This window comes from Muscardinus avellanarius (assembly GCF_963383645.1).
Source record: "Muscardinus avellanarius genome assembly, chromosome: 4".
NCBI lineage: Eukaryota > Metazoa > Chordata > Mammalia > Rodentia > Gliridae > Muscardinus > Muscardinus avellanarius.
Genome location: NC_137789.1, coordinates 110,718,122 through 110,740,773, shown reverse-complemented (window position 1 = coordinate 110,740,773; position 22,652 = coordinate 110,718,122). Strand labels below are relative to the sequence as shown.

General features: G+C 42.6%; 1 protein-coding gene and 1 pseudogene across 2 annotated transcripts in view; one reads left to right on the top strand and one right to left on the bottom strand.

Moving 5' to 3' along the window:
* Positions 1-2,331: 2,331 nt before the first annotated feature.
* On the bottom strand, positions 2,332-3,018 carry LOC308261690 (large ribosomal subunit protein eL21-like; annotated as a pseudogene). Its single transcript has 2 exons — positions 2,864-3,018; positions 2,332-2,648 (listed from the first exon to the last, which is right to left on the bottom strand). The product of its transcript is annotated as a large ribosomal subunit protein eL21-like (transcript).
* Positions 3,019-5,537: 2,519 nt separating this feature from the next.
* The window catches only part of RTKN2 (rhotekin 2), a gene marked incomplete at both ends in the record, with an annotated part of 84,307 nt that continues 67,192 nt past the window's right edge, over positions 5,538-22,652 (top strand). Inside the window, 2 exons of the mRNA XM_080694809.1 lie at positions 5,538-5,645; positions 14,423-14,619. Of these exons, the coding sequence (XP_080550935.1) occupies positions 5,538-5,645; positions 14,423-14,619 (305 nt within the window). The remainder of the gene's footprint in view (positions 5,646-14,422; positions 14,620-22,652) is intronic.

Below are 22,652 nucleotides of genomic sequence, written 5' to 3'. Positions count from 1 at the left end.
AGAAAACTCTGCCGTCTTTTAGCTGGATTTTCACTTCCACTTGAATCTCCACCTTTTACCTGAAGTACAGTTATTTAACCCATGTGAAATGGCCAGTTTTTGTAGCTAGGGATATTTGCAATTTCATAGGGTACAATTTAATTATCTTTGCTTAGAAACCTGGCATTTTTACCGGGCGTGGTGGCCCACACTTGTAATCCTAGTACTTGGGAGGCAAGCCTCAGCAATTTAGCGAGACTCTGCAATTTAGTGAGACCATTTCCAAGTAGGAAATAAAATCAGGTTGGGGATATAAATTGGAGGTAGACTGCCTCTGGGTCCAATCCAGGTACCAAAACCAAACCCAAAACAAACCTGGAATTTCTTTAACAAATGCTACGTTGTTAGAAAGTCTTCAATAATGCTATGAAAAATAAAGCAAAATACTAAGAATTGTGCAAAGCCGGGCGTGGTGGCGCATGCTTGTAATCCCAGCATTTGGGAGGCTGACATAGGAGGATTGCGATTTGCGCATAGCCTGAGCTACTTAGTGAGGGCCTTTGCAACTCAGTGAGACCCTGTTTCAAAATAAAGAATGAAAAATAGAGCTGGAGGTGTAGCTCGGAGGTAGAATGCCCCTGGGTTCCATTCCCAGTACTTAAATTTTTATTTTTTATTTTTTTTTTGCAAAAGCCCAGTACTTTTTAGTAGTTTGTGCTGTTGCATGCCAACGTTTTTAAAAATTATGAGGCTTTTAGGTGTATTCATTTCAAGTCACCCATCCTTGCCAGTCTGGTATGGAGCTGTATTTCTTTCTAATAAACTTGTTTAAATCTTCAAAAAAAATTGAGGCTTTTGATGTTTCTTTTTTTTTTTTTTTTTTTTTTTTGGTGGTGGTACTGGGGGTGGAACCCAGAGGCTTTCTACCTCCGGGTTATACTCCCAGACCTTTTTTATATTTTTTTGGAAACAGGGTCTCACTAAATTGCTGAGAGCCTCACTAAGTAGCTGAGGTTGGCTTCGAACCCGTGCGATCCTCCTGTCTTAGCCTCCCAAGCGTGGGGATTACAAGCGTGCGCCACCACACCAGGCAATACTTCTTTTTGTCTTACCTCTGTTAAATACGTTTGCTGCCCCGATTGTTGCACAATATTGAATTCTAGTAAATTGGCCATCTGTTGAGTTTCCTGTAAGTGCCATATAGGTGTTTGTGTAGCTGTCCAAGTGTATTTATTAGTTGTGTGCAGCAATATTTTTAGAAAGGTGCAGAAGAGAAGAGAGAGGAGGGTGCAAGGCCATGAAAGAAACTTAGCTTCATGGAATGAAATAAATGTTTAAATATTAAAAATACGTAAGAGCTGGGTCATATACCTATAGGGAGATGCAATGCTTAGTGATTCTAAGCACTATAAAAATTAAAATAATTTAATGTGGAAGTGCTTCTTTTGTTTGGATCCCGGAGAAAAATTACAGTAATAGGTTTCAACCTAACAGAAATATTGGGTCAGTAAATATTTTATACTAGCTGGGCTTGGTGGCGCACGCTTGTAATTCCCAGCATTTGGGAGGCTGAGATAGGAGGTTCCGGGTTCACGGCCAGCCTCAGCTACTTAGTGAGGCCCTTTGCAATTCAGCGAGACCAAGTTTCCAAATAAATAATAAAAAATGGGGCTGGGGGTGTAGCTTGGAGGTAGAATGCCCCTGGGTTCCATCCCCAGTACTGGAAAAAAAAATTAAGTGTTATTTAAGTATAAATTTTTGTGTGTGGTACTGGGGATGGAACCCAGGGGCATTCTACCTCGGAGTTCCACCCCCAGCCTTATTTTTTATTTGGAAACAGGGTTTCACTGAGTTACTTGCAAAGGGCCTCACTAAGTAGCGGAGGCTGGCTGTGAACCCTGATCCTCCTGTCTCAGCCTCCCAAATGCTAGGATTACAAGCGTGAGCCACCGTGCCTGGCTTTAACACTGAATTTTTATTTGATGTATTATATATGAATGAAACTGACATCTAATCAGTATAAGAGTAAAGGTTTTGATGTGGTCACATATACCTCTAAAACACCTCTTTCCAGACCTTGGAGTCATTAAGTGTCTTGTCTTTTTAAGACCTATTTTCCACACTTCTGTAGGCTAAAATGCCTATGCCATAAAGTTGTTGGGATTGGAGATTCCCTCTAAAGCGCTTAGCACAGCACCTGCAGCGATGGCATGCTTGCGATGACTATTCTGGTAACATCCTCTGTCCCATCCATCTGAGCAGTCGAGGCAGTCACCTAAATTTTCTTATAAATATTTAAGCTCTATTTTCTCCACTTTTACAGCCCAGGGAACTTCATTGTTTTTACACCTATTATGCCACAAATTCATAGGGAACAGGTTCCAGCAGCTCAGGCTCCTTTCCACTGCTTGCCACAGAGTGTGCTTGTCTGGGGGAGCAGGCTGGCGCTTCAGCTGAGCCCAGGTGCCTTTCTCTTTGGCTTCCTCCTTTTTCTGATCGTTTTCTCTCACCTGCTTCAGGAAGCTGTCTTGACTCTTAGAGTGCTTACTAGGCTCCATACGCACGTTAATTCTCTTAGCAAGAATCTTGCCCTTGCTCATTTACCACAATCCCAACAGCATGCTGGGTAACACAGACTCTTCCAGTTTTGCCAGGATAACGTTTGTGACGCATTCCCTTTTATTTGGGGGGTGGTCTGGAGATGGAACCCAGAGGCATTTGACCTCCAAGTTACAACCCCTGCTCTATTTTTTATTCTTTATTTTGAAACAGGGTCTCACTGAGCTGCAGAGGGCCTCACTAAGTAGCAGAGGCTGTCCACGATCCTCTGGTCTCAGCCTCCCAAATGCTGGGATTACAAGCGTGCGCCACCACGCCCAGCTACGCATTCCCTTTTGAACAGTACCCATTCCCTTAATGTCTGCAACATCACCCATCTTGTAGATTAGCATATATGCGGCCAAAGGAAAAACTCCCTTTTCTAAAAGGCCTAGAGAACATGTAACAGGTTCCTCTCCTCATCCGTTTTGTGTTTCTCATTTTGGCGAATTGCTGGAAGATGGTGGTGGAAGAATATTTAAGCTCTTGAAAAAAAGCTTAAATAAAAATAAAATTTCAGCCAGGCGTGGTGAAATTTACCTTAGGTAAATGGTAAGTTCTATCAAGAATACTCCTGTATAGTTTTATCTTATCTTACCAGGGCCCAACTTCAACTTTTCTTTTTTCCTTTTTTGAGGGGGGATTGAACCCAGGGGCACTCTACCTTTGAGCTACACCTCCAGCCCTATTTTATCTTTCCACTAAATTGTGAAGGCCTCATTAAATTGCCGAGGCTGCCTGCCTGCCTGCGAACCTGAGATCCTCCTGTCTCAGCCTCCAAGTACTGAGATTAGAGATGAGTGCCACCACGCCCAGCTTCCAATTTAACATTTTAATAAGGCCATTTTCTTTGTATCTTTGTTGCATGTTTTGTTTGTTTTGGTACTAAGTATTGAACCCAGAAACATTCTACTTCTTAGCTGTACTCCCAGCCTTTTTTTTTTAATTTTTGTTTTGAATCAGGGTCTTGTTAGGTCACTGAGAATTCCTGAGGCTGGTCTTGAACCCACAATCTTCTGTCCCATTTTAGCCTCCCTAGTACTGGGATTATAGGCGTGTACCACCACACCTGGGCTAGCTTTTAAAATTTATTAGATATCAGCTGGGCGTGGTTGCACACACTTGTAATCCCCCGTGCTTGGGAGGCGGAGACAGGAGGAGTGCTTGGGAGGCCAAGACAGGAGGAGTGCTTGGGAGGCGGAGACAGGAGGATCCCGCAGGTTCGAAGCCAGCCGCACTGGCTTAAGAGACCCTGTTTCCAAATAAAAAAATATAAAAAATAGGTCTGGGAGTGTAGCCCGGAGGTAGAAGGGCTTCCAGGAACCCCAGTACCACCAAAAACAAACAAACAAAAAACAATTTAGTAGATTTCTGCTGGGCATGCTGGTGTATGCTTGTAATCCCAGTACTTGGTAGGCTGAGAGAGGAGGTCTGAAGCCAGCCTTAGCTGCTTAATGTACTTAGTGAGGCTCTCAGCGACTCAGTGAGACCCTGTTTCAAAAATAAAAAGACTAAACCTGACGTGGTGGCGCACACTTGTAATCCCCGCACTTGGGAGGCTGAGACAGGAGGATCGCACAGGTTCGAAGTCAGCCTCAGCTACTGAGTGAGGCTCTCAGCAACTTAGTGAGACCCTGTTTCCAAATAAAGTATAAAATAGGTCTGGGAGTATAGCCCAGAGGTAGAAAAGCCCCTGGGTTCCACCTCCAGTACCACACACACACACACACACACACACACACACACACACGTAAAAAGACTAAAAAATAGGGCTGAGGGTGTAGCTCGGAGGTTCAATGCCCCTGGATCCATCCATCCCCAGTACCCAGTACTACAAAAAAAAAAAAAAAAAAAAAAAAAGAAAGAAAAAGAAAAATAGAGCCGGGCATGGTGGTTCACGCTTGTAATCCCAGCATTCTGGAGGTTGAGACTGGAGGATCGCGGTTCACGGACAGCCTCAACTACTTAGTGAGCCCCTCTGCAACTCAGTGAGACCCTGTTTCAAAATAAAGAATAAAAAATATGGCAGGGGATGTAGCTTGGAGGTCAAATGCACCTGGGTTCCATCCCCAGACCCATAAAAAAAAAGGTAGATGCCCTCCTATTTCATTTCTAGCCTTGTTCTGTCCATTTATTATTATTAGACTAATTTTAAGTACTTGAAAGACCAGGACAGTGACTTAGGTTTCTGTTTGACTTGATTATAAATAATTCAGAAAATTCAACCAAAAGATAAGTAAAGGATGACTATCCTATTCCCTCCTCTTCCCACAGACTTGCATTCAGACCGTACAGAGAGACTGGAAACAGGGAAACATGCTTATGCATTAATCCTAAATCAGCCTTGACTCTCTCTCTGGCCCTGTCCTCGCGGCTGAGATGGCAACAGCGATGGTTTAGATGGTTTAGCTTCCGGCTCTTTTTTGAGGCCAGTAAACATCACTAATGCGTGATGGGTGGGTGTCCTCATTGCTTGGTCATTTTCTCTCCGTGGATGGCACTGGACCTCACGTCTTTACCACCAGTGCTGATTAACTGAAGGCAAGGTCTTTGCCCTCCTAACCTTTCTTGACTAGAGCTTGCATTGCTCCACAGAGAGGTTTGCTTCTTCATGTAAGGAGTAGATGTGTATTGAAAGAAGTTGCATAGAAAATAGAAAGCCAGCTATAGCGGTAGCCCTTTACAATTACTATGAAATCTGAATACATTTCTTAAAATGTGTGTAGTTAACCAATTCATCTGGCTCATGTCAGCTGACTTAGGTCACTTAACTCACATTAGCCTGAGATCTGCCTCAGCAAGGGAGCATAGGGTCACAGTTTACTTCCTAAGCATGTTAACTGTAGTGGTAAAAGGCCAGATAATAAGTATTTTCAGCTTTTAAGGCCACCTAGTCTTTGTTAAAGTGACCCAGCTCTACCATGTTGGTTTGAAAGAAGCCACAGGCAACATGAGCGGCCATGGCTTTGCTCCAGTGCAACTTTATTTACAAAAACAGATGCCAGGCAGGCCATGATTTACCAACTCCTACTCTAAAGGATGAAAATCTGATGCCAGAGCTGGGCGTGGTAGCACACGCTTGTGATCCTAGTACTTGGGAGGCTGAGACGGGAGGATTGCACAGGTTCTAAACCAGCCTCAGCTACTGAGGGAGGCTCTCCGCACCTTAGTGAGACCCTGTTTTCTAATAAAAATATAAAATAGGTCTGGGAGTGTAGCCTGGAGGTAGAAGGCCCCAGGGTTTCATCCCCAGTACCATTAAAAAAAAAAATCTGGTGCCAATATCTGCTACATGGAGCTCATTTCCTTAATGGTGGTTCACTTAGCCTTTCACATGAGTTTCTCTTAAACCCTGATTTGCATTTTTTCTCCCCACTCTTTCCCATACTCAACTGTTGTGGTATCTTTTCCATTACTGAAAACTCTGCAAGTCCAGCCCATTCCTTCCTGTGGCTGTGGCCACCTGCTGGTGTGTCAGGTTGCTGCAACTTCCAAGATTGCTGTAGATTTCAAACAGACCAGTGGAAGACTCTATGCTGGACATTATTAAACCATGAGGAGAATCTATAAAAAGAAAATGCTCAGGTCCCACCTCCAGAGATCCTAATTAGTTTGAGATAGGTAACAGCTTAGATATTTTTATTATTATTTTTATTGGGTTTTGGAGATTGAACCCAGGGATATTCTACCTCTGAGCTATTTTATTTTTTATTTTATTTTTTGCGTGTGGGTGTGGGGATGGAACCCAGGGGCATTCAACCTCCAAGCTATATCCCCTGCCCTTTTTTCTTTTATTCTTTATTTTGAAACAGGGTCTGAGCTGCAGAGGGCCTCACTAAGTAGCTGAAACTGTCCACGAACCGCCATCCTCCGGTCTCAGCCTCCCGAATGCTGGGATACAATCATGTGTCACTGTGCCTGTTTTTTTTTTTTATTTTGAAACAGGGTTTTACTAAGTTGCTTAGGGCCTCTCTAAGTTCCTTTAGGGTGTATGTGTGTGTGGTATTAAGAATTGAACCCAGGGGTATTCTACCTCTGACTACAACCCCAGCCCTATTTTTTTAAATTTATTTTTATTGGTGCATTGTAATCATACATCACATTGGAATATAAGACTTGAGGATATACAAGCACACATCATCCAATTAGCCCTCATCCAGTCCCCATCCCATTTTCTCCCCCTCCCTCGATCCCATGCTTCTTTGGTGATTAACTTTGATACATTTGTTTATGTACCTCCTGCTTTTTAAAGAGGCTCCATCCTCCTCTGTTCCATACCCTCTGATTGGTCACCTCAATTGCTTCACTATAGGGCCCTCTCTATAGCTCGACCACTTCCTGTTGCCCCTTTCCTCCTAGTTATTGCTGATTAGGGGAAGCATCTGGTTTTAATTTTCTATGATATTTCTCTGTGCATGCTGTGTTGCAAATACCGATCCCACTCTTGACGGCCCCAGTTGTGGCCTGGCTACCCGGTGGACTGATCCAGACCTCACTGGCTCAAGCAGCGGCCTTGCCTCATGGGAGGCCCCGGTTCTGGCCTCACTGGCCCCGACACTGGCCTAACCCCTCAGCTGGCTCCGATCCTGGCCTCAGAGGTCTCAGCACCGGCCTTCCTCACGGCAGGCTCCGATGTTAGCCGATGGCCCTGTCATCGGCCTAACCCCTCAGCAGGCTCCGATCCATGTTACCGACTGGCTCAGTCCTGTGGGGGCAAGTCCACTCGCGACCGGGAGCCTCAGAAAGATGGGGCAAAAGGCAGGTGGAGTTCTGCAGAAACTTATTTGCAGCAATTCCTTCCCCTCTATGAATTCCCTAAGTTTTTAGGTACGGCGCTTGGGAAAGAATTTGAGGTGGACAAAGGCTTCTTGAGCCAATGACAATTTATTACAGGAACCCAGAGAAATTTATACCCTTAACCAGTGAGATTAATAATAGGAGAGAAAAAAAAGAAAGGGAAGGGGGGCAATCACAGCAAAACAATAGTGGATTACATATAAACAAAGTAAATGACTAGTCTAGCATTTAGGAGATAAGCTCCAGATCTTTCTTTCGATATTGCAGCAGGGCAGGTCCAAAGGTAAATTCCAAAGGCAATACAGGCACGCCCAAGGCCCAGGGCTTGGAGAATACGCCTTCTCATGGAATCTTCTTTTGCTTTCTTTTTTGAAGTTTCCATCTATATCCATATGACAAGCATGGGGAGCTGTGGCGGTCCAGGGAGATGCGATGGGAGTCTCTCAGATCTCATCCGCTTTGCCTTCTGAAGTCTGAAAGCTTACAAAAACTCACAACACAGCTTGGCAAATAAGACACCACAAATAACACTGTGAAGTTCTTGGATTTAGTTGTCAGATGTATTTCCTTGACTGCTGAACACTCTTTTTTAGACAAAAAGCCTATTAAAGGCCTATTGGTCTCTAATAATCCATTTCCTTATCACAAACCCTCTGCAACCTGCTTCTAACTTTCTAATTCCTTTCTTTCCCAGTCGGGATGTTCTTATGATAAGCTCTTCTTCATGAAAAAGTGCTTTCTTACTCTTACGGTATTTCCTTTCCTTCATACATATATATTTAGAATATCTGTCCTTTATTTTGTCATTTTCATTTCTAGCCATGCGGCATTCTCCCTGTTTCGGGGAACGCTCACACTGGGCGTGAAGGTCAACAATCTTTCTCCTTGGCTCTATTGTATTTTGGCAACTAAGTTGTTCATCAACTAAATTGCTTCGAAGTCACACACAAAATTTTATCTTCTCTGTCTCTAGGCAGGATCTCAAGGGTAAACAAAGTTTCCTTAAACTGAGCTATGTTACCGGAGTTAATAGCTTAACCTAAGTTAGTGATAGTGAGGGTCAGAGACCCTTTGTAATTGCTGCAGTTGGAATGCTTATCACAGCATCTGAATTCTGGCCAGTTTTTTCCTTACTCTTGAGCAAAGCCAAGGACGTTTAGGCAAATTATTAGAAAATTTATATCCACGGACTCAATTTCTATTTATAGTCCTGATTTCACATCACTGGAGCAATTCGTGTAGAAAGTTAAAGGAAATATTAATAGTCATGAAGGGTAAAAGTGGGGGATATTTTGGCCAGAGACGATACCTATTTCTCGGGGCGTTCTGCCGATTAACTATGTGGAGTGGGGTCTCAACACATAGATGCCGAGGCAGCAGGATGTCTTGGCAGATCCAGACCATGGAGGACTCAGTAGCGGCCTTGCCTCACGGAAGGCTCCGATGCCGGCCAGTGGCCCCGGCACCGGCCTAAGCTCAGCAGGCTCTGATCCCGGCCTTGGAGGTCCCAACACCTGCCTTGCCTCACGGCAGGCTCCGATCCTGGCCTCGCTGGCCCCAGCACCGGCCTCACCCCTCGGCAGGCTCCGATCCCGGCCTCAGAGGCCCCAGCACTGGCCTTGCCTCACGGCAGGCTCCGATCCCAGCCCCGCTGCCCAGCCCTATTTTTTATTTTTTATTTTGAAACGGGGTCTCACTAAGTTGCAGAGGGCCTCAGTAAGTGGCTGAAGCTGCCAGTGAACCTGCGATCCTCTTGTTTCAGCCTTGAAAATACTGGGATTACAAGTGTGAGCCTCCATGCCTGGCTTAGGGTCTCCCTAAGTTTCTGAGGGTGGCTTCAAACACGCAATCCTCTTTTTCCAGCCTCTCTCAGACCAGGATGACAGGTGTGTCCAAGGGGTGTGCCATCACACCCAGCTTAGTTTTAGGTGCTCTCTAAGGTCCTTCCTTTCTGCCTCAGATGACTCTAAGGTGGAGCCAGCTTTGAGAACCACTGTGCTAGTTCAACTGGCTGTCTCATTACTCTATTTTAAGGCACAGTTGGATTTAGTGGCAGCAGATGGTATTTACTTATATTTGAGTTGCAGAGTAAAGCTATTCCTCTCAGCTTTGAGTTGCTCTCTGTGTGAACTCTCCAATACCAACCCGGCTCCAGAGTTTACTGACATATGGGTCACAGAGATAATTCTTATAACTAATCACTAATTATGTGAAAGAAAAATTTACTTTGGGGCTACAAGTCATAAAAAAGATAAAATGGAGTTGTTGAAATTCAGTCATGTGTGAAGAAGGAAAACTACTAGCAAATGGTTACATTTATATATTGCACCAGTTTATAGTAACAACACAAGAGTCTTTATGTGGTAATTACATGATGTAATTACAGAGGTAATTAAACAGATCTGCTTTCTGCATGTGACTACTGCATGCAGTTGATTTTGGATAGTTAAATCATCTACAGAGTTTTTGGGGGGGTAATCACCATAGACTTAATTCTCCTAACTTGTAGGTTTTTTTTTTTTTTCTGTTTGAAAGATTGTCATTTTAATATCTAGAACTTTTTTTTTTTTTTTTTTTTTTTGGTGGTACTGGGAGGGGAACCCAGAGGCTTTCTACCTCCAGGCTCTACTCTCAGACTTATTTTGTATTTTATTTGGAAACAGGGTCTCACTAAGTTTCTGAGAGCCTCACTAAGTAGCTGAGGCTGGCTTTGAACCTGTGGGATCCTCTTGTCTCCGCCTCCCAAGCGCGGGGATTACAAGTGTGTGCCACCACACACTTGTGCCCGGCTATCTGAAACTTTTGTTAGTAGGTTCCATTCACATTTTAAAATATATATTTGGATACAATTAGAAAGTAAGTAATAAGCCTGGCATGGAGGCACTGGCCCTGTAATCCTAGTATTTGGGAAGGTGAGGCAGGCAGATTGCAGGTTCACAGGCAGCTTTAGCAATTCAGGGAGATCCTCGGCAACCTAGTGAGATCCTGTTTCAAAGTTAAAAAATCTAAAATAGGGCTGGAGGTGTAGCTCAGAAAGAATGCCCCCCTGGATTCAATCATCAGTATAACACACACACACACACACACACACACACGAAGTAATAGTGTTCATTTTTAGCACAGAAAGAGGTATACTAGAAGCATTATTACATGTTTGTAGTGTATGTATAAATATGTGGTTTATATATATTTTTAACAAAGTCACTGAATAAAATCAGAACTATTCATTTGGTTTGTAGATTTTTTTTTTTTTTGTGGGTCTGGGGATGGAACCCAGGGGCGTTCGACCTCCAAGAGACACCCCCAGCCATATATATATATATAATTTTTTTTTTTTTTGGTGGTATTGGGGGGTGGAACCCAGAAGCTTTCTACCTCCAGGATATACTCCCAGACCTACCTATTTTTTAAAAAATATTTTTATTTAGAAATAGGGTCTCAATATGTTGCTAAGAGCCTCACTAAGTAGCTGAGGCTGGCTTTGAACCTGTGCGATCCTCCTGTCTCAGCCTCCCAAGTGCGGGGATTATAGGCGTGTGCCACCATACCAGGCTTCCCAGCTCTGTTTTTTATTCTTTATTTTGAAACAGGGTCTCATTAAGTTGCAGAGGGCATTACTAAGTAGCTGAGGCTTTCTCCATACTGCAATCCTCCAGTCCCAGCCTAAGGAATGCTAGGATTACAAGTGTGCGACACCATGCCCAGCTCTGATTTGTAGAATTTTAACACTATAAATGAAACTTGAATACAGAATCAGGCCATTATAAGATAATTAAATGAAATAAAAGACATTAAGAACTAAATTACTTAGTAATTTCTTGGTGACTCAAATAAGTATGCCCAGAACTGTGTTCTTAGTCTCTGTTCCAGTTAGATAAATCCTCTGACATTTTATTTTATTTTATATTTTTTGGTGGTACTGGAGGTGGAACCCAGGGGCTTTTCTACTTCCAGGCTACACTCTCAGACCTGTTTTATATTTTATTTGGAAACAGGGTCTCACTTAGTGCTGAGAGCCTCACTAAGGAGCTGAGGCTGGCTTCGAACCTTTGCGATCCTCCTGTCTCAGCTTCCCAAGGGTGGGGATTACAGGCCTGTGTGCCACCACGCCTGGCTCCTCTGACATTTTCTAAGCGCAACACTTTCACTCTGAGATTTTATTTAAAATTGTTGCTTCTGAGATTTTATTTAAACTTCTCATCATAATAAATAACATCTTACCTCTCTGCTGCTAAAGCTCACTTCCTTTATTCAATTCCTGTCTTTCAGAGCTTTTCCTTGGTTAATGCAGCCTCCTCAACTGCACCTTACTATCTCATGATACAGTTTATATAACACATGCGTGTATATGTTTCCTAAGGCTGTCCTAAAAAATGACCAATACTGGTGGCTTAGAAATGGGAGCTTTAGCCGGGCGTGGTGGCGCACGCTTGTAATCCCTGCGCTTGGGAGGCTGAGACAGGAGGATCGACAGGTTCGAAGCCAGCCTCAGCTACTTAGTGAGGCTTTCAGCAACTTAGTGAGACCATTTCCAAATAAATAGAAAATAGGTCTGGGAGTATAGTTTGGAGGTAGAAATTCCCTGGGTTCTGCCCTCAGTACCACCAAATAAATAAATAAATAAATACAGAAAGAAAGAGAAAGAAAGAAATGGGAGCTTTAATCTCATAGTCCTTGAGATCAGAAGTCCAAAGGCCAGGTGTATTAGCAGATCCAGGCCTACACATTAGCAGATTTGTGGACATCTGTTCTATGTGGACATCTGTTCAGAAGTTCTCCTTCTCCTCCTCCTCCTCCTCCTCCTTCTCTCTCTCTCTTTTTTTTTTTTTTTTTGGTGGTACTGGGGTGGAATCCAGAGGCTTTCTACCTCCGGGCTATACTCCCAGACCTATTTTATATTTTATTTGGAAACAGGGTCTCACTAAGTTGCTGAGAGCTTCACTAAGTAGCTGAGGCTGGCTTCGAACCTGTGCAATCCTCCTGTCTCAGCCTCCCAAACAGGTGGTGGGGGGCGGGGGTGATTACAAGCGTGGGCCACTGGGCTTATTTCTTTATCTGAGTGCCTCACTACCTTGTTGCCAAGGCTGAATTGAAGCTTCCATCTTCCTGCCTCAGCCTCCCAAGTCCTGGGATTACAGTGTGCACCACCACGCCCAGTTCTTCACATGGCCTTCTTATAAGGACACTAATCATTGGACTTAGAGCCCACTCTGACCCAGGATGGCCTCATCTTTATTTTATTTTTTTAATTTAGTTTTATTTTTTACTGGTCCGAGGATGGAACCCAGAGGCATTCAACCTCCAAGCTACACGCCCTGCCCAACTTTTTATTCTTTATATTTTTATTTTTATTTTTTTGGTGGTACTGGTTCATGGAAACCCTTCTGCCTCCAGGCTACACTCCCAAACACCTATTTTTATATTTTTTTTTATTTGGAAACAGGGTCTCTTAAGCCAGCACGCCTGGCTTCGAACCTGCGCGATCCTCCTGTTTCTGCCTCCCAAACGCGGGGATTACAAGTGTGTGCCACAATGCCTGGCTACTCTTTATTTTGAAACAGGGTCTCACTAAGTTGCGGAGGGCCTCACTAAGTAGCTGAAGATGTCTGTGAACCATGATCCTCTGGTCTCAGCCTCCCGAAAGCTGGGATTACATGCGTGCGCCTCCATGCCATCTGTACAACCTCGTGTCCTAACAAGCTTACATTCTGAGGGCTTGAGATGGACATGAATTTGGGGGACACTTTTTTATGGTGCTGGGGATTGAACCAAAGGCCCTTCTACGTCTGGGCTATACCTCCAGCCCTATTTTTTTTTTTTTTTTTTTTTTTCATTTAGAACAGGGTCTCTCAGTTTCTAAGAACCTCACTAAATTGCTCAGGCTGGCTTTGAACCTGCTATCATCCTGTTTCAACCTCCCAGTACTAGGGTTGCAGGTGTGCATCAGCAGGCCTAGCTTGGGGCACACTATTAAACCTAGTATGGGATTTGTTAGGAGCCAGCATCGTGATGCATGCTTGTAGTTCCTAGTACTCGGGAGGCTGAGACAGGAGAGTCAAAGGTTTGCAGTCAGCCTCAGCTACTTAGTGAGGCTCTCCTCAACTTAGTGAGACCCTGATTTAAAATAAGAATAAAAAATAGGGTTGGGGGCATAGCTTGGAGGTAGAATGCCCCTGGGTTCAATCCTCAGTACCCTCCCATACCACAAATAAAATAAGTAAAACATTTTTAAAAAGTTAAGAGGTAATGCTCTTTACCTTTGTTTCTCTTTGTTTATCCTGGCAGATTTTAAAGGGTTACCAATAACAAAAGAAAAGGTTCTGCAAAGAGGTTATTGATTTTCTTAGTTTGACTTTTTTTTTTTTTTTTTTTTGGTCTTTTTGGCACTGGGGATCAAACCCAGGGAGGGCATTGCGCTTTGCTGCCGAGCTAAGCTACATCCCAACCCCAAAGAGTTTATTTAAAATGGCTATATTTTTTGTGCTCGCTTCGTTCGGTAGCACATATACTAAAATGGCTATGTTTTTGTACTATTGCATATTAAAAACTATTTCTTCCCCAATATGATATAAAATGGATGATATCTAGTGTATTTTCTATCTATTCTGGGTAAAAAGAAATGGATGGACCTAGAGGACATTATGTGGAGATTTGCCAGTGGTAGAAAGGGAAGGGTCATATGATGTTTCTCACGGGGAGCTAGAGAGTGAGCAAGACGCCAGAGGGACTCCCGATAATGGAGAAAAACCCTGGTGGAGCCAGGGAGGTGGTCTAGGGGAAGGGACCGGAGAGGGAGAATGAATGGAGGAATCACTTCCATTGACAGTAGTGCTTATATGAGAATACCGAGGTACTTTGTATAGGGAAGGGGGAATGGGTGGGGAGCAGGTGAAAGCCCACCAAGTGCAGGGTGCATGTATGCTACCATCGCTACCAACTACACAGTGATGTGAGGGTACGATGTACCAACAAGAGTATTAAAAAAGAAGTACTGCGATTTTGGATTTTTTGCTACCTTTTTAAAATTAGCTTTTTCTCTTTATTTTAGGGCTGCAGCATTCAAGAAAAAATAGACTTAGAAACTCGAATGCGAGAAGGAATATGGAAACTCCTTTCTCTGAGCACCCAAAAAGACCAGGTCCTACGTGCAGTTAAGAATCTCATGGTGTGCAATGCTCGAGTAATGGCGTACACAGCGGAGCTGCAGAAACTACAAGAACAGATTGCAGATTCACCCGGAAGATGGTTAGTAGTACAGTTTATGTATGACTTTCAATGTACTTAAATGTTTGAAAACCCATCGGGTGTGGTGGCGCACGCTTGTAATCCCAGCATTCGGGAGGCTGAGACTGGAGGATCGCGGTTCGCAGATAGCCTCAGCTACTTAGTGAGGCCGCCTGCAACTTAGTGAGACCCTGTTTCAAATTAAAGAATAAAAACTAGGGCAGGGGGTATAGCTCAGAGGTCGAATGGCTCCGGGTTCCATCCCCAGACCCGCAAAAAAAAAAAAAAAAAAAAAAAAGTTTGAAAACCCAGTATAATTGAAGCTTAAGTATAAATGTTTTTACTTACTTTTTGCAGTACTGGAGATGGGACCCAGGGGCATTCTATCACCCCCCCCCCACGCCGTATTTTCTATTTATTTTGAAACAGGGTCTCCCTGAATTGCAAATGGCCTCATTAAGTAGCTGAGGCTGTCCGCAAACCTCAATCCTCTAGTCTCAGCCTCCCAAATGCTGGGATTACAAGTGTGTGCCACCACGCCCGGCTTAAATCACCAAACTTTTTAAAATATTTTGACAGCAGGGCCAGATTGAACTTACTATAAAACGGCAACTTTGGGCAATTTTGTTGTGCTCAACATGTGACTATAAAATGAAAATTATTCGGAAAGGAAGAGTTGAGGGAATATTTTAAGAAAGGGCCAAGACTGCCGGGCGTGGTGGCGCACGCTTGTTATCCCAGCATTCGGGAGGCTGAGACCAGAGGATCGCGGTTGTGGACAGCCTCAGCTACTTAGTGAGGCCCTTTGCAACTCAGTGAGACCTGGTTTCAAAATAAAGAATAAAATATAAGACCTCAGGGGGTGTAGCTCGGAGGTTGAATGCCCCTGGGTTCCATCCGCAGACCCTCACACACACAAAAATGAAGCCAGGCTTGGTGGCGCACGCTTGTAATCCCTGCGCTTGGGAGGCAGAGACAGGAGGATCGCGCAGGTTTGAAGTCAGCCGCGCGCGCTGGCTTAGGAGACCCAGTTTCCAAATTAAAAAAAAAAAAAATGCTTAGGGCCATGTTAATAAAAAGATACTAGCTCAGAGTAATAGAAACTTAAACTTTACATATAGAAATTGGAATGAGTGGGCAGCAAAATTATAAAGATAAAACACTATGACTAGAAGGAAATGTAAATACCTCCTAGCACATCCCTTCAACACAGTGAATGAGTCCTAGAGAGGAATTGATTTACTTAAGGACAAGCAGCCAGTGACAGAAGCTAGGGAGAGTTAGAAATTGCGGTGTAACTTGTGGTCCTGTGTGCCCTCCGTCACTCCATGCTACCCGTTTAGATGAGATCTGCAGTTTGTGTATGAAGTTACTTCTTAACGTATTTACAATGCCAGCTCTTAATTAAACCTAAGAATCCACTCGGTTTTAGTGGCTAGATTCTGCTTTCTCTTTTAGTATAGTTATAAAGCTTTATAGTTCTTGTACAAGTCAAAAGTTTCTTTGTAAGACATTAGTGGACATTAGGATTGTCCTTTCCTGGATGGTAAGGTTAAACCAGATTAGAGAAGCTGGGCCTTTTGGTTTACGCCTGAGACCCAGTGGCTTGGCAGGCTGAAGCAGGAGGATCATAGCTTCACAGACTTAGCAAGACCCTGTCTCAAAACAAGAATTAAGCTGGGAATGGTGGCACACTTGGGAGGCTGAGTCAGGAGGATTTGAGTCAGGTTTGCAGCCTGCCTCAGCTACTTAGTGAGGCCATCCACAACTTAGTGAGACCTTGTTTCAAAATAAAGAATAAAATAGTGCTGGGAATGTAGCTCAGAGGTGGAATGCTCTGGATTCAATCAGTAGTGCTGCAATAAATAAATGAATGAACAAATAACTATCTAAAAAAGGAAAAAGGTCTGGGGATCTATGTAACTCAGTGATAAGCACCCCTGGGTTCAACTCCCGGTAATGGAAAAAAGAAATGGAAAGAAAGAAAACAGATCAGAAAAGATTTCTGTAAAAATGAAACATTAGTGAGGTCGAGATATAACAGAGACCTGGTTACAAAATAACCAGACTTATTAGTTGAATTGCTGTAGGATAGCAATTTTAATCTCTTGGTGGCTCAGTTCTTTCATTAGAAAGTAGCCATGAAACTGGGCGTGGTGGCGCACGCTTGTAATCCTCGCGCTTGGGAGGCTGAGACAGGAGGAGCACACAGGTTCGAAGCCAGCCTCAGCTACTTAGTGAGGCTCTCGGCAACTTAGTGAGACCCTGTTTCCAAACAAAGTATAAAATAGGTCTGGGAGTATAGCCCGGAGGTAGACAGCCCCTGGGTTTCACCCCTAGTACCACCCCCCAAAAAATAATAAATAAAATAAAGTAGTCATAAAAATATACATTTTGAAGTTTGAAATGATATGTATATATGTATATGTGTACACTCACACTCCAATGGTAATGCTTTTGGCATATTTTAGTATTCAACAAATGTCAAATAGTTATATGGCTGGGCATTATTTTATTTATTTATTTATTTATTTCTGTACTGGGGATGGAACCTAGGGGCATTGTACCTCCAAGCTATACCTCCAGCCCTAATTTTGTTTTTAGGCTTTAATTTTGAAACAGGGTCTCACTAAGTAGCTGAGGCTGTTCATGAACACGATCCTCCGGTCTCAGCCTCCTGAATACTAGATTATAAGCCTGTGCCACCATGCCTGGCTCCTGCCTGGGCATTATTAATGAATTTGTTCTGGTATTATAATCTAGGAAAATTGAGCTAGACAAGCTTTGATTTAAGTCAGTGCTTTCAGACTTGGTCACAAATGTCAGTGAGAGTACACAAATACACGTCAAGATATGCAAAGCCTGTGATTATATATGGCGAGTCTTTCTTTTTTTCTTTCTTTTTTTTCTTTCTCTTTTTCTTTCTTTCTTTTTATACTTCTATACTGGAGATTGAACTCAGGGCCATTCTGCCTCCAACCGAGCCGCACTCCCAGCCCTACTTTTTATTTATTTTGAAACAGGGTCCCACTAAGTTGTGGAGGGCCTCACTAAGTAGCTGAGGCTGGCCGTGAACTTGCAATTCTCCTGTCTCAGCCTTCCAAGTACAGGGATTTCAGCCTGGGCCACCATACCTGGCTGGCAGATCTTCTTAGAGCATGATACTTTTAAGATAAAGCACAAAAGTCTAAATTATGGTAAATAGTTTTAGGTTATGTTCTTAGTTTTTAATAGGGAATTTTGTCAAGGGGCTGGTGGAGTGGGCAGTTTTGGTGGAAAAAAAAATTGAGAAGTAGTGGTTTAGTGAAGTGTATGACTAAGCATTCAGTATTATAATTTCTCACAATATCCATAACATTCTGGGAGCCATATGTACCTTCATATTTAATGCTTTTTAAATATTTACAGTGAATTTTTTTTTTTTTTTTTGGTGGTGGTACTGGGGTTCCTGGAAGCCCTTCTACCTCCAAGCTACACTCCCAGACCTATTTTTACATTTTTATTCTGGAAACAGGGTCTCCTAAGCCAGTGCGTGTAGCTGGCTTGGAACCAGCGCAATCCTCCTGTCTCTGCCTCCCAAGTGCGGGGATTACAAGCATGCGCCACCACGCCCAGCTACAGTGAATTTTGAATTGGGCATTTTCTTAATTTGACAACATGGTTTTTCTGAAGTTGCTGATTTATAAAAATAACCCAAATCTCTATTAGATTGATATAATAAAGGTTAGGGAAAAAAAATCTGGGTCTCTTTAACTGAAAATGTGTACATTTTATTTTTTTCTACCTCTGAGCTACACCTCCAGCCCAATTTTTTATGCTTTATTTTGAAACAGAGTCTCCCTGAGTTGCAAAGGGCCTCACTAAGTAGCTGAGGCTGTCTGAACTGTGATGCTCCTGTCTCAGCCTCCCAGATGCCAAGATTATAAGCATGTGCCACCACGCCCAGTTTTTCTGATTATCTTTGATACTATCTTTGGTTCAGTGATCTGCTGATCTTTGGGTGCGATGGCACGTATTTATAATCCCAGTATTTGGAGGCCTGAGACAGGAAGATTGCGGGTTTGAGGACAGCCTCAGCTACTTAGTGAGGCCCTTTGCAACTCAATGAGACCCTGTTTCAAACTGAAAAATATAATAGGGCCAGGGATATGGCTCAGGGGTTGAACTCCCCTGGGTTCAATCTCCAGTACCAACAAAACAAAACAAAAAATTGTCTTTGTTTCACATATTTATATTTGTTCATCACTCATATCCTTAATTATTGGATTTTGCTACAATTTTTATGAACTTTGAATATTCTGGATTATTTTGCTTACAACTCTATTTTGTATGTGCAGATAGAACCCGAAGCCACTGACCAAATACATCTGGAAATGATAATATTTGCTTTCTTGGTCCATAGAAATGATTTTAAGATTAGTGAGACTCTCATAGTAGTCTTTTTAAGTTCATTAAAGAAAATCATGTAAATTATGCCATTTGATTTAATCCGTCATTTAGTTACCAAATCTACTACTTGCAGGATGCTTATCAAGCACTGTACTAGGGTGTCCATATTAAAAAACACGCAGGGCGTGGTGGCGCACGCTTGTAATCCCAGCATTTGGGAGACTGAGACTGGAGGATCGCTGTTTACGGCAACCTCAGCTATTTAGTGAAGCCTTCTGTAACTTAGCGAGACCCTGTTTCAAAATAAAGAATAAATGCTGGGCGTGGTGGCGCACGCTTGTAATCCCCACGCTTGAGAGGCTGAGACAGGAGGATCGCGCAGGTTCGAAACCAGCCTCACTTAGTGAGGCTCTCAGCAACTTAGTGAGACCCTGTTTCCAAATAAAATATAAAATGGGTCTGGGGAGTATAGCCCGGAGGTAGAAAGCCTCTGGGTTCCACCCCCAGTACCACCAAAATAAATATATAAAGAAAGAATAAAAAATAGGGCAGGGAATGTAACTCGGAGGTCAAATGCCCCTGGAGGTCGAATGCCCCTGGGTTCCATCCCCAAACCTGCAAAGAAAAAAAAAAATAAATAAATAAACACAAGGTAGGAGAATATGTGTATATGCAGCAACTATGCTGCCTGTAGAGACTCCTCAGTCTGTTCCTAGTTTGTTTTAGTCTTTGCTCCATGTTTATATTACTGCCGGGGTTAAATGAGATTTTGGTATTTTATGATACTAGGGATTGAACCCAGGGGCATTCTATCTCAGCTCTATTTTATTTTTTATTTTGAAATAGAGTCTCACTAAGTTGAAAAGGGCCTCACTAAGTAGCTGAGGCTGGCTTTGAACTTGCAAAATCCTCCTGTCTCAGCCTTCCAAGTACTAGGATTACGAGCATGCGCCACCATCCCTGGCTGTTAAATAAGTATTTTAACAAGATCACTAGTCTATCTCTTCTAAAAATTTATGATAGAATGTCAAAAATAAAACCCCAAAACTAATACGGACTTTCAGAGAAGAATCAACTCAGTATGAAAGGAGAAAATGTCTAAGGAACAAGTTGATCTTGGATCATGTAGATCATGAAGGATGGAGAGCTTTTCAGTTAGGAAAACAGCATTACAAGGTAAAGAAATAGCAAAATGAAAGCTGAAGAGTAGAAATGAACATGAATTATTCAAGAGCAGTGGAGGCTGAAGATAAGCCTAAAATGAAAGCAAGGGGGAAGCAAGATTCAAGAAAGCCTAGAATCCTAGAGGTTCATTGGAGTGGTGGCCTTTCTTGGTGCTGCACATTGTGCTGAGATATTCACAAATATGTCAAAAATCAAAAAAGGTGTAAATATTTTTATTGAAGACTAGATTCAGGGGCATACACTGCCCATGCTCCTGGGACAGGAACTGGATCACTCAAAAGCCTGTGTCCTCAGATGCAATCATGTCCTTCCCACCATTCCAGCTGCCATGGTGAGCTATTATGGGGCTTAGTGTTTATCTGCTTATTAGTTATCCTTCATCCTTTTTTTTTTTTTTTTTTGGTGGTACTGGAGGTGGAACCCAGGGGTTTTTCTATCTCCGGGCTATACTCCCTGACCTATTTTATACTTTATTTGGAAACAGGATCTCATTAAGTTGCTGAGGCTGGCTTCGAACCTGTGCGATCCTCCTGTCTCAGCCTCCCAAGCGCTGGGATTACAAGCGTGCGCCACCACGCCTGGCTATCATTTTATTTTAAGAAAGAAGCATAATAAAATGGGTATTTGGGGGAGATTGTCTGGCAGCAGAGTATTAAAAGGGTAGCGAGACAAAATAATTGAAGTTTTTAGGGCAAATAAGACAAGACAGACACAGAAGTACTTAATGAAAAAACTTTTGATTGAAGAAATGAAGAAATCCAAATTAGTATGTGAGTTTCTTAGAGTTTATTTAACAGGTCTTCACTCAAAAGTATTTTCTCAATATAAACAATTGTTCTATTAAGTTTTCAGTTTCAGTTATTTCTCAATCTGATGAGTTTACTAAACAATTGAATAATCAAGTAATTTTATATGCTTTTTAAAACTTGGGGTTCCAGTTGGGCGTTGGTGGCGCACGCTTGTAATCCCTGCACTTGGGAGGCTGAGACAGAAGGATCGCACAGGTTCGAAGCCAGCCTCAGCTACTTAGTGAGGCTCTCAGCAACTTAGTGAGACCCTGTTTCCAAATAAAAATATAAAATGGGTCTGGGAGTATAGCCCGGAGGTACAAGGCCCCTGGATTCCACCCCCAGTACCACCAAAAATAAATAAATAAATAATAAATATAAAACTGGGGTTCCAATAAAGAATTAAGCCCTATTGCCCCAAAATATTCTTTGTACTTATTGGCTTAACTCATGTACTAAGAGTGATAGTTTTTTTTTTTTTTTTTGTGGTACTGAAGTTCCTGGAAACCCTTCTACCTCTGGGCTATACTCCCAGACCTATTTTATACTTTTTATTTGGAAACAGGGTCTCTTAAGCCAGCACGGCTGGCTTCAAACCTGTGTGATCCTCCTGTCTCTGCCCCCCAAGTGTGGGGATTACAAGTGTGTGCCACCACGCCCAGCAAGAGTGCTATTTTTTTTGTTTTGTTTATTTTTTGTGGTACTGGAGGTGGAACTCAGACGCTTTACTACCTCTGGGCTATACTCCCAGACCTATTTTATATTTTATTTGGAAACAGGGTCTCACTAAGTAGCTGAGGCTGGCTTTGAACCTGTGCGATCCTCCTGTCTCAGCCTCCCAAGCGCGAGGATTACAAACGTGTGCCACCACGCCGGCTAAGAGTGCTAGTTTTAATGCCATTCTTAGAAGAATTGAGAAAAGAGTCACTTTGTGATAATGAATCAGGAACTCCATTTGGGAAATCAGTGGTATTATTTTTTAAAACCATAAACTCTTCTGAAAATAAAACTGGCTCAGTGTTTTATTAATATTGTATTCTAATAATATAACAAATATTGTTATAAATTACTTGTGTTTCGGTATCAAACACCTTCTGGTTCACAACTCATTTTTATGTCTGAATAAGCAAAAAATACTTGGGTTTATGTAGAATTCAGTGGAGTCAGACTGATACCAAAAAATGGGTGTAGAAATTTATACTGATTGGGTAGATATTATATTAGGTAGTTAGCAGAAGGACACAGATTCTCCCCCCGCTTCAGTTTAGAGAGTAGAATAGCTTGTTTATAGCAATCTCAATTTGCTACTCTTCTGACTTCTCTTCTGTACTAGACTGTCCTCTACCTTTTTTGTGCATGTTATAACTAGATATATCTACTTAAACTGCTTCTTTTGGTTTACTTCTCAGAAACTAGCTAATGGTTTCCACTTACTAAAGTTCCCTGAATAGGCATTCAAGGATCTTTGTGGTTTAATTTGTTCATGGTCTTATCTCTCCATCTCTAGTTTACAAATTTATTGCAGAGAAATGCTAGATCCTTTTTCCCGAAACAGGCCTTGAACTTTCTCATCTCCAAGGCCTGTGTTTATAGTACAGTGGCCTGTCTTCCACTCCCACTTGGCAAGACACAAGCGACAGCATCATAGTTTGCTTGATAATTCTACTCAGAAAGTGATGGTGTCTTCTTCAG